The 13,091-nt window shown below is 38.5% G+C and overlaps 1 protein-coding gene and 1 pseudogene across 1 annotated transcript in view; both read right to left on the bottom strand.

The window, feature by feature from the left end:
* Positions 1-6,306, bottom strand: part of RASSF9 (Ras association domain family member 9) — a 38,808-nt gene extending 32,502 nt beyond the window's left edge. The window contains exon 1 of the mRNA XM_054718424.1: positions 5,948-6,306. Within this exon, the coding sequence (XP_054574399.1) occupies positions 5,948-6,306 (359 nt within the window). The remainder of the gene's footprint in view (positions 1-5,947) is intronic.
* Positions 6,307-9,751: 3,445 nt separating this feature from the next.
* LOC103288145 (male-specific lethal 3 homolog) lies at positions 9,752-11,330 on the bottom strand (annotated as a pseudogene).
* Positions 11,331-13,091: the final 1,761 nt, after the last annotated feature.

The following is a 13,091-nucleotide window of genomic DNA, read 5'->3' as shown; positions in this document are numbered from 1 at the left end:
GAAGGAAGACTGGATGTGGATGGGTGGGTAGGGAGAGATCAACCAAATAACTTATATGCATATTAGGGGCCCAGTGCATGAATATGTGCACCTTGAAAGGAACTGTGGGCCGTGAGGCTGGGGTGAGCACAGGGGCAGGTCTCAGCCCATCCTCCGTGCCCCTGCCCAGCCCCTCCCACTGTGGCTCCTGGTCCCCTGTCTGCTTGCAGCCCTGCTCCCGCTGCCACTCCCACGTGCTCACGGTGCTGGCCCCACTTGCACCTGCTGATTGCACGGAGCGATTTGGGCCAGTGTCAGCAGCAGGTGGGAGTGGCGGCTGCCAGCCCCAATCGCCCCTCAGGAGCAGGGGGAGTTGGAGAAGCCCTGAGGGGTGATCAGGCCTAGGAGGGATGGAGGGGGTCAATGGGAAAAAAAAAAGAGGGGGGGAACATCTGCAATACTTTCAACAAGAAGGACAAATTAAAAAGTAACATTATGTAAAAAATTTAAATAGTTACATATTTTGAACTACTATTCATAAAAAAAAAAAAAAGATGTCAACCTTGAATTTCTGGATTCAGTCTTTAAGTTACCCATGCATCAAGCATACTGCTCTATTCCTGTGATTCAAGTTCTGTACAGTGATCAGCTGTATTTAAAGAGTATATATTAAATCCATTTATTCAAACCAAGAGGGCTCTATAGTCTGCAGATATAAGCCTTTCAGGATAATTTTCTTTGTCAGCATATTTAATTCTCATTGATTATCCTTATCCTTAAAATATCTTGCCAGTGCTAAGCATCTTCCCAAGGCTCTATTCAATTCACACAAAATAATAACTTTACCCCTGGTTGACTATTCACATTAGCAGTTGCTTTACATTATAATCAACAACTATGCAAACTTCCTCTAAAAAGTAGTATTACAACAGGCTCCACAGGAATGGAATAAAAATATATTTTAAATAATTGATTCTTAAGAAACCAATAGTATATGTGTTGTGTATATTTATTTAGCCAAAAAGATGTCTTTAAAAACTCCTAAGCAAACATACATTAAAAAATATTAGAACACAGAAGTATGCTGAACTTTTGCCTTCCACATGTACCTGGTGTAGATTATTGCCTCACTTTAGAAAACTAATGTGTTAGAGACAAAGAGATTGCTCTTCCAGAACTGGAATCCACATGCACCTGAAAGAGGTAAACTCATGCCCCCACTTCAACTTTCTTCCACCTTCAGAACTAAAATAAAAAGAGAGCCACATTTTGTGAATTACTTGAAGCTACTATCAAATTTCCTTGTAAATAAAATTGTTAACCAGCTACAGACTTTTTAAAACTTTTTTTTTCAAAAAAAAAAATCCATTTAAGAACTTTATACCTTAATGTTTCATGAATTAGTACAGGGCATTATAACACATCTTATGTAGTGATTTTAAGTCAGCTTATAGTTGTTTGAGTAACAATTCAAGATTTAACCTAGAGCTCAATTTCACCACTGCTACCTTTCTCAGGATAGTTTTGCCAGGAATAGAACATTCCATTCATTGTTCTGAATGGGCTGTCTGCTGCCAACTAGTAACTACTCAAGTTACCAGGTATTCTTAAGGGAAAATTTTTTCAGGAACTCCTGGGAACTAAGAAGATGTTCTTACTCAAATATCTGGCATTTCTAAATCCAGTTTTGGGACCATTTTAAATATTCATTGAAGGTCAAACAAAACATTACATAATAACTCCCCATTCTGCAGAATTCACGAATTACCATACTTCTAATTACAGAGAAAATATCTATCCTGCCAGCAAAACTTAATTCTTCTAACCACAAAACTTAATTCTTCCTTCTGATGAAGCATTTATGGCATGATGTACCTATGGGAGCAATATGAAGCACCTAGTTTTAAAAAGCTTGGCAGATATGTTCTAATTGATTCAAAAGCAAATTTAAATGCAGATTTTATGTATCAACTATAAACAAGAGAGCTGTATTTTATTCCTAATATATTTACTACAAGAACATTTTTGGAGACTTTTACTTTCAAGTTGATATTATGACAATATTTCTTATCACCTGCGATAGACATATCCATAGGCATAGGGAAAGCCAAAGGAAAGTCAAGAGTGGACTAAATAGTGCTTAACAATAGTGATAAGGCCGTGTTAACCAGATTAGATCCTATCATAATCACTGCTAATTTCCTTTTACAAATCACCTAACTAAACTATTCTATTTTAAATTTCAAGCGAACATATGGGATGCTGCTTTCCTATGACAATTTTCTGCTTCTAGCAAAGTTTAGTAAAAGGTCCAAGCAATTCTCTGACCTCAAATTTTATTAATGAAAACCCCAAGGAATCACAACTCACAACCAAGTATCCCTGAAAGCTTTATAGTGGCATTCTACTTTTCTGAACTTTTAAAAAAGTTGCCGGTTGCTATTTAGTAGCAATAGTTTTTAAAACAATCATTATTTTGACAAATCTAATATGAAGATGATCAGGACCACAAATGGAACCTATGTGAATAGTTGAAAAGGCTAATAATCTAAATCCCGTGACTGAAGGTCCATATGAATGCCAAGTCAAGTTAGGCTTCACTATTTGCTTCTTTGGCTTTTATAGGAGAAACAATGTCTATCTAGTGACTTTTAGAAAACACTTTCAGAATCTTACATAATTTATTGAAAAGAAAATATCTAGAATCTCTAACATTTTTATTTTTCATGTTGAATAAGAGGTTGCATAAGGTCTTCATGGATCTTTAGGATTCAGTCATAGAACATTCTATTATTCTGGAACCAAAATAAACGACCCATCTTCTGAGAGTAAAAGCTCTTCTGAAAATTACTCTCGCTATTAAATACTAATAAGTTAGAGAAATTTAAAGATTAATTCTGATTGTAAACAAATTTTAGATTGGCTCCATTTCTTTTATTTATAGGAAACTTAGAAATTAAAAGCATGAAGAGTTTGCTTGCCCAAAGACAATCATTTTGTGACCATATATTTTATTCTCAAATTTCCTGAATACTGTTTCCTAATTTTTTTAATTAAATATATATATTTTTTAAATTTAGAAGATGATCTGGTATGGTAGGATTAACTTGGTGTCCAAATCCAATTAATTATTTGTCTATTTCCCTGGGTTTTGCATTATATCAAATATCTACCAGAATTTTTATTTTTTATTAATCCTCACCCAGGGATATTTTCTCCATCAATTTTTAGAGAGAGAGGAAGGGAGGAAGGGGGGGGGCGGGGAGAAAGAGAGAAACAGGTGGAAAAATAAAACAGAAGAAAACAAAAATATATCATCAATAGCAATACTAAATACTGAAAAAATAAATATAAATTAATTATATTTCAATCCACTATAAGGCTTATTTACTGCTTAGTTTGAAATACCCTTATTTTTACAGACTCGACTATCACTGTGGTTTAAATTTGTCTGAAGGGTTAGAAAAATACAGACCTGTAAACAGAAGCTCTCAATTATAAGAGGAAAGTATCATCACTTACCACCTTTGCGAAAACACATTCATAATAAAGCACCACCTTTTGGAGCACCGTTTCATTTGCTCAGAGAAACTTGAAATACTGTGAAACTCCTCATTTTTTATTGTTCTTTCCACTTTTTCATAATTTTGCATAGAAAATGTTGTATTAAAAAATGTTTCCGTACTCACCTCCTTGAACGAAAATTGGTTTTATGGGCAGAGTAGATAGAGCAGTAGCAAAACGGAGGTAATGAAAGTGGACAGGTACGCCCCTGAGGGAAACTCACAGGGGAGTGTGCAAAGCCTCGTTGCACTGTTATTTGGCATACCAATGACAGAATTATTGAATTTATAATAAAAAACAAAAGACAGACACACGCGCCTGCGCACAACAATCCTGAACTACCTGGGAAGTTTTAAAAAAGATCAGTATGGCAGAAATATAACTTGTCTTATAAAACCATCAACTTTCCCGAAGAAATTTCTATATATTTTGACAGCATTTAAAAAAACATACTCATAAATAATACTACTGAATAATCATTTAAAAAGTAGTAAGGATTTTATTTTGAAAAGGGGAGTAATTTAGAATATTTTGCATGTACTAATATACAAATCTATTTTTGATAACCATCACTAACATATTTTTTTAATAATACCCAAACACATTTATTTATTTTAACATAGTTTCACCAGTTACCAGATATACCATATTTGTGGTCTACTGTAAGTTATTAGCAAATAAAACTGGTTCAGAAAATTTTATAGTATAAATTATTGCTGTTTTAGTTTCTTAAGCAAACTTAGTCAACTAAATCATGAATACATTTGGAATGAGTTAAAAACAGAATGTTTCAAATAGACATTCATATACAAATTAAACTATGGAGATTTACTTTAAAGTTGTATCACTCCCATATTTTTATGCAGACACTTTAAAATAATTGTATCATTTCCTACCATCTAATTGTATGCTTTTAAATTTACAAGTAAATTACAAGTACAAACAAGAATGACTGAGAGAAGAGCTGTGGAAAAGCCTTTATGCCAAAATAAATATATTAAAAAGTACAGCCCATGTATAAAATTATCCTCACATTTTTGGCATAGAGATGTAACATTGGAGGTGTTAATAAAACATTGAATAGGACTGAAACACACATATTGACTCAAAAAATCTGTGTGTGTGTGTGTGTGTGTGTGTGTGAGAGAGAGAGAGAGAGAGAGAGAGAGAGAGAGAGAGAGACTAAGATAAAGAGAAATTATTTACACTATGGGCATTGCAGGCTTGAAAGTGCAAAGAAAACCAAATCAAAGTAAAATATTAATAATAAGGATTAAGGAGGACAGCTGTTTGAATCCTCCTGAAACCACCTAAAGTTCTCAAACATTTTCTAAAGAACCAGTTCATGAAAACTTTCTCTACAGAGTATTTTCACTTCAGGAACTTTTCAAGTTTCAGGTCTGCCCTACTTTAAGGACAGCCAAAGCATTGTTTCAGGATTGTATCAGCAGCTGTGTTTTTTGTTCTAATTAGTGGTTAATTAATTTTACTTATGTATTCATAAACATTTAACTCTTCCAATAACACACTAAAATTTTGTTTAAAACAAAATGAAACTTGCTAGCCTACTACTCTCAAATATGTAAGGCAACACAAAGAGAAATTTTGGTGATATTGTGGTACAATGACTGGCCAATGGGAAGAAAAATGAGTTTTTTTAAAAAAAGAAATCATTATTTTCAGAGATCCTTGCCCTGGCCACTGCAGTCACTGGTTCTGAAGCAATATCCTCACCAGTCAAGTACAAATACAAGACCTCAACCCCTAGGGCTCTGTCCCCAAAGAACAATTTTCACCAGAACCCAACTGCAACAAATCACATCCTTCCACACAAACTCCGCAGCACACATCCGCTGGACTTTACCTGTTTTTATGCCGGGTCTTGAGCAAGTTTCTTCCAAAGGGAGCCATGGTCGCCAGGCAATTGAACAGCAAGAACTTATCTCCAAGTTCTCTGAGGATGGGAGGTAGGAGTGCCTGGGTTTCTCTGATGAAGGGAGGAGGACTGGAAGCTTCCTGCTCACCTCCTTAGAAGTCCCTGGCTCTCAGCTCATTAGCAGCAGGCTAAGAGAGCTGCTGGAAGTTGTGCAACCGCTGTTTAACTTTGAACTGCGGGATTGTTGTGGCTGCTGCACCTTTGGAGACCTGCCCAGCTTCAGCCTCAAAGAAAGCATTTGGAAGCAGGAAAAGAAAAAAAAAAAAAAAAGGAGAGGAAGGGAGGGGGACTCTATTGTGTTCTGTACTTATTTGCAGACTTGCTAAACTTTAAGAACTGCCAACCGCACGGGCAGGTTCATACCCATGGAATGAGAATTTCACTTGGTTTGGAAACCCCCCTCCCTCCTTTCCACACCCAACCACACAAGGTGAACTGAGCATACATGAAAGGATTAAAAGTAAATACCCCCCACCTCCCAGCAGCTCCAGTCGGTGAAAATCATCTGATCTGGCAAGTTGGAGTGAGGGCCCAGAACTCTGCCTGCGGATTCCACAGGAAAATCCCCTGCCCGGGGTGTCCGTGCGGGGAAGTCTGCGGAGGAGGAGCGCCGCTGGAGACGGAGTGCGGGTGGCCACAGGCTCCCCGGGGGTCTCAGGTCCCCAGTGCACGGTTCTCAGAGCGGCCCCCGACGCCACTCCTCCACGCTCTTCATTCATCTTCCCAAAGGTGAAGGACCGAAGGGCCCCTGATCGCAGCACTGGCCTGGGAACCTGTCGGGGTTTGGAGTCCGACTTCCCAGGGGTTTGCGCCAGCCCTTGCCTCATCTCGGGCATTTACTGGGCCTTTGGGGGCCTGGGAGTTCGAAGGAAGAGCCAAAAGTTTGCTCCCGCCCCTCACTCAACTGGTAAAGTGACAGGACGCGCCTGGAGGACTTCAGGGAACTCGAAGAGTGCAGTGGAGGTCGAGGGGTGGGCAGGCATCACCGGGTCCCACGCTAGCTCGAACCCAGGACCCCGGCAGCCAGCGCTGCGCCCCCTGGGGTCCCCTTCACGGAGATGAGGGCCTGCTGAGTTTTCCCAGGATATTTTTTCTAGGATTTCCTCTCCCTAATCCCCTCCCTGCTGCCCCTCCTCCCACTCCTGGCTCAAAGCATCTAATCATCGGCTTCCTCAGCAAAGGGAGCCAGGGAAGGAAGTCAAAGGACTGTAGGTTCACTGGGAATCACACTTTGGGCTAGTGGGTCTCTGGACCCTGGCAGAGAGCATGATGGTTCACACTTTCTTTGGGACTCTAGCCTCATCCCCAACAACATCAAACAACAAGAAAGTGACCAAAAATGACTATCCTTTTATATGAACGGGTTTATTAAGGAATCTACAGAGCTCAAAATTTTCCTCCAATATCTACCGTCTATACCTATGTATACATATATGCAATTTATATATTATTTAAAATGTGTTATTTATTTATAATGTACTTGTATATAAGTGATATATATATATGTATATCACTCACCAGGTGATATACATATATATATAAATACATATATTTTTATATAAAAATACATATATATATACCCATCTTGGATATACATCAGTTTCAGTTCTTGATTTTCTTTTACAAGCACATCACAAAAAATTTTGATTTAAACTATTGTGGATGATCACCCAGTTATTCTTAGTTGTTCTAAACACAATCACCTAAAGTTATACTATTTATTTATTAATATAATGCCTGCTGTCAATTTGCAAAGAATTTTGTATTTACAAATACCTGTTTCCTGTAGTTTCGGTTCTCCACCCTTATTAAGATTATTTGTACAGATAGTTTTCATATAAAACGTTTTTCAATAAAGGAATTTTAATGGAACAAGAGGAAACATTACATCTTTATTAGTATAATCTTATGTTGAGTTTCAAGTTAGCACAAATGAGTCTCATTTATGATGTTGTTATTCCTCATATAAAATATTCTATTAACACTGTTCATGACAAGCTCTTTGATGTGTAAGAATTAAAACACAGGGTTAATGTCCCTCAGACATTAAAAGCTAAAAGGACTCACAACATGGGCACTCACATCTAAATAGGAAAATAAGCAAATAACAATTTTAAAAGAAAAGAACAAAACCGTGTTTTTTTAAAAAATCAACTTTACTAGTAACCAGATATTGTAGGTAACTGGAAAAGAGATTTCATTTTGCATCTATCAAATTGCCTGATTTTTAAAATGATAATGCTCAAGTCTGTCAGTATGATGGTCAGAGTATACTATCTACATGAGTAGTACAGATTGATAATATCCCTGATAGAAATGAATCTGGCTATGTACATCAATAACCTTCAAAATAGTTAAACTATTTTACCCAAGTTGATTCTCATAAGGAAATAATCAGAGTTTCATATAAAGGCCTATATTCATTGATATTCATTTGAGAACTAAATAAAATATTGCATATAAGTGTTGACACAGAGTATTAGACAAAGTACTAATTTTTTTAAAACTGGGATTATAGGCCAACTCTGACTGCATGTATTTGCAGTGATATCTTGGAGCATTGCATAGTTCCTCCCAAAGATGTTTCACTTCTTTGGAAGAAGGCATTTTTTAAAACTTACTTTTAATATTAGTTAGGCCCATACTCTGAAAAATTAGATGTTATATTGAAAAACAAGAGTGAGTTGCAAATTATTTTTTATTTGGGTGTGATACAAATGATTTTTGTCTAGTAGAAATATTACTCAAAAGGTTATGGTTTTATTGCCCTGTAGAATATCACCAATTGATCAGAGCCTGCTGGCCCGGGGGGGAGGGACCGAGAGGTTGGCTGTTCCCGCTTGTTCACCAGCCCTTTCCCCCAACGCCTGTCACCCTCTGTGTGTGGGGTGACCTGCGGGGCAAGGGCCTTGGCCTGGCACTGCCCAAATCTGCTGCCAGCCACCCCCGGTTTCCTGTTGGACATCAGGTGATCAGGGCCTGCGTTGAGCATCTGCCCCCTGGTGGTCAGTGTGCATCATAGTGACTGGTTGTTCCACCATTTAGTCGATTTGCATATTACTCTTTTATTAGATAGGATAGCACTCTTTTCTATCCTCTTTTGGACAGCTTTATAATTCTGCTGCATCCCTCATTAATAAATTTAGCCTATCTCTGATACTTGCCTACTATACATTTGTATGAGATTCATACTTTTCAGATTTTTAAAACTTATACTTTAAAAAATTCAGAATGTATTGTTCTTTCTGAATCAACAGGAAATCTTCGTAGAAGAAAGATTCCATACAATCTCCACCTTTCTTAAAAGATAAAATGTGTAAAATAAGTTTTGATGGTAGAACACAAAGTGTCCTTTTACTTATCTATGAGTATGAAGCTCAACCAAAATATATAGAAAAGGTGTATTTTCATAGATATTTAAATTGACATGAAAAATCAACATGGAAATGGTACATTACATTTGATATGAAAAAAAAATGAATGAATATTTTTCACAACCAAATGAAAAGTACTTAATCTGTGTTTGAGTTTATCTCAAAAGCCAAACAAGGTTAAAACATTAAAACATGTATTCTGATAGAAAACCCTTTTTGCTTCTGGTGAGGAGGTCTCTGCTTTATTCAGAACATAAAAATACATATATATAACGTTTTACAGAATGGTAACCATAACATTACACAATGAAGTACAGCTGTAAAATCTGAAACTACTCAAGCAATGTTTTTATTTAGGTCATCAAAAATAAAGTTATAGCTGCAAATTTTCTTTTGCCTTTGATATCAATTCCCTCTAAAATAATTTAGGACTACTTTGCAGTTTTCAAGGAAAACTAAAAATTGTTAGAGTTGCTCAGTGTCATCATAAGAATGAAAACAGTTTGCAAAACAATTTTACTAGTGGTAACAAGTAACTAAAAAACGGTGGCTATTGCTACCAACCCCAACGTGTTCTGAAACAGCCTAACCTATGTACATTTTCATAAATGTTTCACTGTGAACATAGCTGCTCTTTTCCCACCGTCACATATGATGTGTACGGTGGCTAAGGTCAGATATTGGAGGCTGTTCAAGCACCAAGGAAGTACTCCTTAACAGAAGTAACCATGGTATGTAATAATTCAAATAGCTGGGCCCTCTGCTAGAGCCCCCCCCACCCCCCGCCCCCGGGGTGAGCATCACTTCTCCCACTCTCTCCCCAGCTCCCCACTGGGAGCCTAGAGTGCCAAGCCGGGCAGAGAGGCTGTTCTTCCAGAGCCATGGGAACTTTGGTAAATCACCATGGGCTCTTGGTGCTGTAGCGTGCCCCCAGGCAGGCGGACTCTGGGACTCTGGGACTCTGCGAGGGCGTCTGAAAGAGATCAAAGTGCTCTAGGAAAGCCTTTAGATTCTCCACAGAAAAGGAGATCTTTCCAAGATTTTTGGAACACTCAACCACAAGTGTTGTGCCCCATGAATGTAAGAGGTGGAGGCCACAGGTCACCTGGAGGGTAACTGGCAGGTACAAGTTTCAGGGAGAGGAGCTTGTTTATTTCATTAGCTCTTCTGATTTCAAAGCTGGCACACACCGCACTCCCTTCCTTGTTCGGGGTCACGGGAACAGGTGGGGACGATCTGCTATGCACAGGTGTCTTCTTTTCTAGGCGCAGGACGTGATGGTGGACATGTCCTGCTGTGTCCTGCCGCAGGCGCCTGGGCTGAGCTAACAAGTTGCTAAGACTTTTGGCAGAGGGATGCGCAGAGACTGCAAGGCGGGCTGACTCTGCATGGACGAAGGGGTAGATGGATTCAACAAAGGTGGGCTGGGAGAGAGCTCATGCTGTTTCTTTTTTTTTTTATTAATTTCTTTATTGATTACGGTGTTACATATGTGTCCTTATTCCCTCATTACCCCCCTTTACACTTTCCCCCCCTCCCCGCTCATGCCCTCACCCCCCTGTTGTCTGTGTCCATTGGTTAGGCTTATATGCATGCATGCAAGTTTTTTGGTTGATCTCTCATCCTGTTTCTTATTAGTGTTTGTGGCACTTTCCTTAATGGGAAGGAAAAATGTGGACGTCACCTTTATATACTGACCTTGTTCATATGGATACGGCAAAGCCAGTGGAAGAGTGTAATCAAAGGTTATCCTTAATCCACCCACCATCTCCTGACAAAGGTGAGCGTTCTTTTCTGCTGGGGTACAATGCACATTCATGTGGGCTTGTGGCAGCCTGCTGGCATGAGGCCTCGTAGCAAAACGCTTCGGGTTGGATCCCAGTACAGTTAAGGTGTTGGTTTGGCACAGAAGTTTCACTAACTCTTTCCTCCTGTTGATATAATAGCAATCGTCCTCCAGCTTCCTCAGGACTTCAGGGATGTCTACAGTCCTTGTTCCTTCTTCCGTCTCCCTCTGTGTGTGCAGCTCCGGTTCTTCCTTCACGTCTTTCCTGCAGTGTCACTTTCTTCATGCATCGCTTCATCCTTTTCTTCACTACTGTCCCAGAGAAAGTGCGTATGGAGTTCTCATCACTTCTATCTTTTTCTTCTATGGGGAGGCTTTTAACGACAGAATTGACATCCGGTAACCGGCAGCGCTTCTCCTTTCTTTTTGTGGTTATGCGAGCTGCAGCTTTTCTTGCCAATCTATGCGATAATCTTCGATTTTCATCAGGGTTACCGAGGACATGATCTTCAGATGCTCACCCATCCCAGCTTCTGTTCCAACTATTGAAATGGTCCAGACATTCTGGGATCTTTCTGCCTTTTATTGTCTTTCCCAGCAATAACATAAAAAACCTGGATCGGTAGGTCAGGGCGTGGCCAGGGAGCCCATGGGCGCTGCTCTGCGCGGGATGAGAGACGTAAGGCCCCATCCTCTATGGTACAGGAGTTAAGAGCATTCGTTTTGAAGCTACATAGACTGGATGCATGTCATAGCTCTGCCACTTCCTAGTAGAGATCTTGAATAAAACCCTTAACCTGTCTGAGTTTTCTGATCTGCAAAATGAAGAAACTAATAAAAATGCATTCTCATTTTCCATCAAAAGTAAGTTAAAGGGGATTTTTTTCTTTAAAAAAATAGTGTCTTGTACAGATGTTTTTCCTTATTACTAGAAATTTACTCTTCACATACTAATGATAAAACTGGCTTCGTGGTATAATGATCAAACATGTCTGTACTGGTAAGAGCCAGTTTCCCCAAGGGCCTGCATGAAAAGAACAGCAGATATGAGGTTCTAGATCTTTGATTACACACAGTTGCTTGATTCTGAACTATTCTATTACCACTTATATGGTAATTTGTGAGGGAATAACATACTACACAGCTTGTTATAATAATCAGTTTATCTGATTTACTCCAAAGTCCATGCGTAATTAAGGAAAATAATAGCAAGATACAGAATCTGTTTTATTTGGACAATAGAGAACTCACAAATAATTAGTACCAGCCAGAAAAGCGGGATCAAAACTTAAAATGAGAATTTTGGACCATCACGATTTAGCAAAAGGGCACCATGCAGAACGGAGCTGTTCGTAGAAAAAGGCAGAAAACCACAAAAAAGTTAGTGGAGTATAAAAAGTTAGACTGAATTCCAGAGTTGCTATTATTATTACTATTCCAATGAGAAGCTACCTTCTGAAGTTTTTTTCTGCCTTAATTTTTCTCATAGTAAAATAAATCATGTCTTAAAATTGGAATGGATGTGACTTTTCTCACAGGATCTTGTAAATACTGGATGTAGGTATCATGAGTAGTGAACTAATTTCTCTAAGAGGTCTGAGCGTGGAAAAAAAAATAATTATCTTGAATGTTAGGAAAAGCCCAGAAGCAGAGATTTTTATGGTGGCAATGTTCTTTCGATTTTCCAAAAAAGTTTAGAATGGCATTCCTAAGCTTTTGTAGGCCTTATATAATCATGTGTCTAATTAGTCATCCAGCTTCAATAGGCTTTTAACTAATTAGCCAATATTTGAATAGCTGACAGTTGGGTGTTAGCTAGATACCTGTGTCCTAAACGAAGGTCCAAATTTCTTCACTTCATAGCAATGAAGTTTATTAAATCTAAAGAGATTAATTGACAAATCCCTATAAGGGTGACTACGACTATAAATCACTCAACTTCAAAAGAAGGGTTGTGAAACACTGATACTTTAATAAAATTAAATGTGTGCATATGATTAAACACTGCCAAATAGACATTATCTACTGTACTAAATAATAAAATCATATTATTATATAATAATGTTTTACACAAGGAATTTTATATTGGTATCTTGTTTGATCACAATATTGCTAGCAGAAAAGAAAATATTATTTCAGTACTGGCTGCTGTGGCTTAATTGGCTGGGTGTGGTCCCATGCACCAAAAGGTTGCCTGTTTGCCCAGCTGGCATAGCTCAGTAGTTGAGCATTGACCTATGAATGAGGAGTTCACAGTTCAATTCCTGGTCAGGGAATATGCCCAGGTTTCAGGCTCGATCCCCAGTGTGGGGGGTGCAGGAGGTAGCCGGTCGATGATTGTCTCTCATCATTGATGTTTCTATCCCTCATTCCCTCTCCCTTCCTCTCTGAAATCAATAAAAATATATTTAAAAAATGTTGCCTGTTTGGTTGCAGGCTTAATTCCCAGGCT

Source organism: Eptesicus fuscus, chromosome 7, assembly GCF_027574615.1.
Source record: "Eptesicus fuscus isolate TK198812 chromosome 7, DD_ASM_mEF_20220401, whole genome shotgun sequence".
NCBI classification, from domain to species: domain Eukaryota; kingdom Metazoa; phylum Chordata; class Mammalia; order Chiroptera; family Vespertilionidae; genus Eptesicus; species Eptesicus fuscus.
Note: the sequence above shows the minus strand (reverse complement) of the source record. Positions and strands in the feature narration are given on the sequence as shown.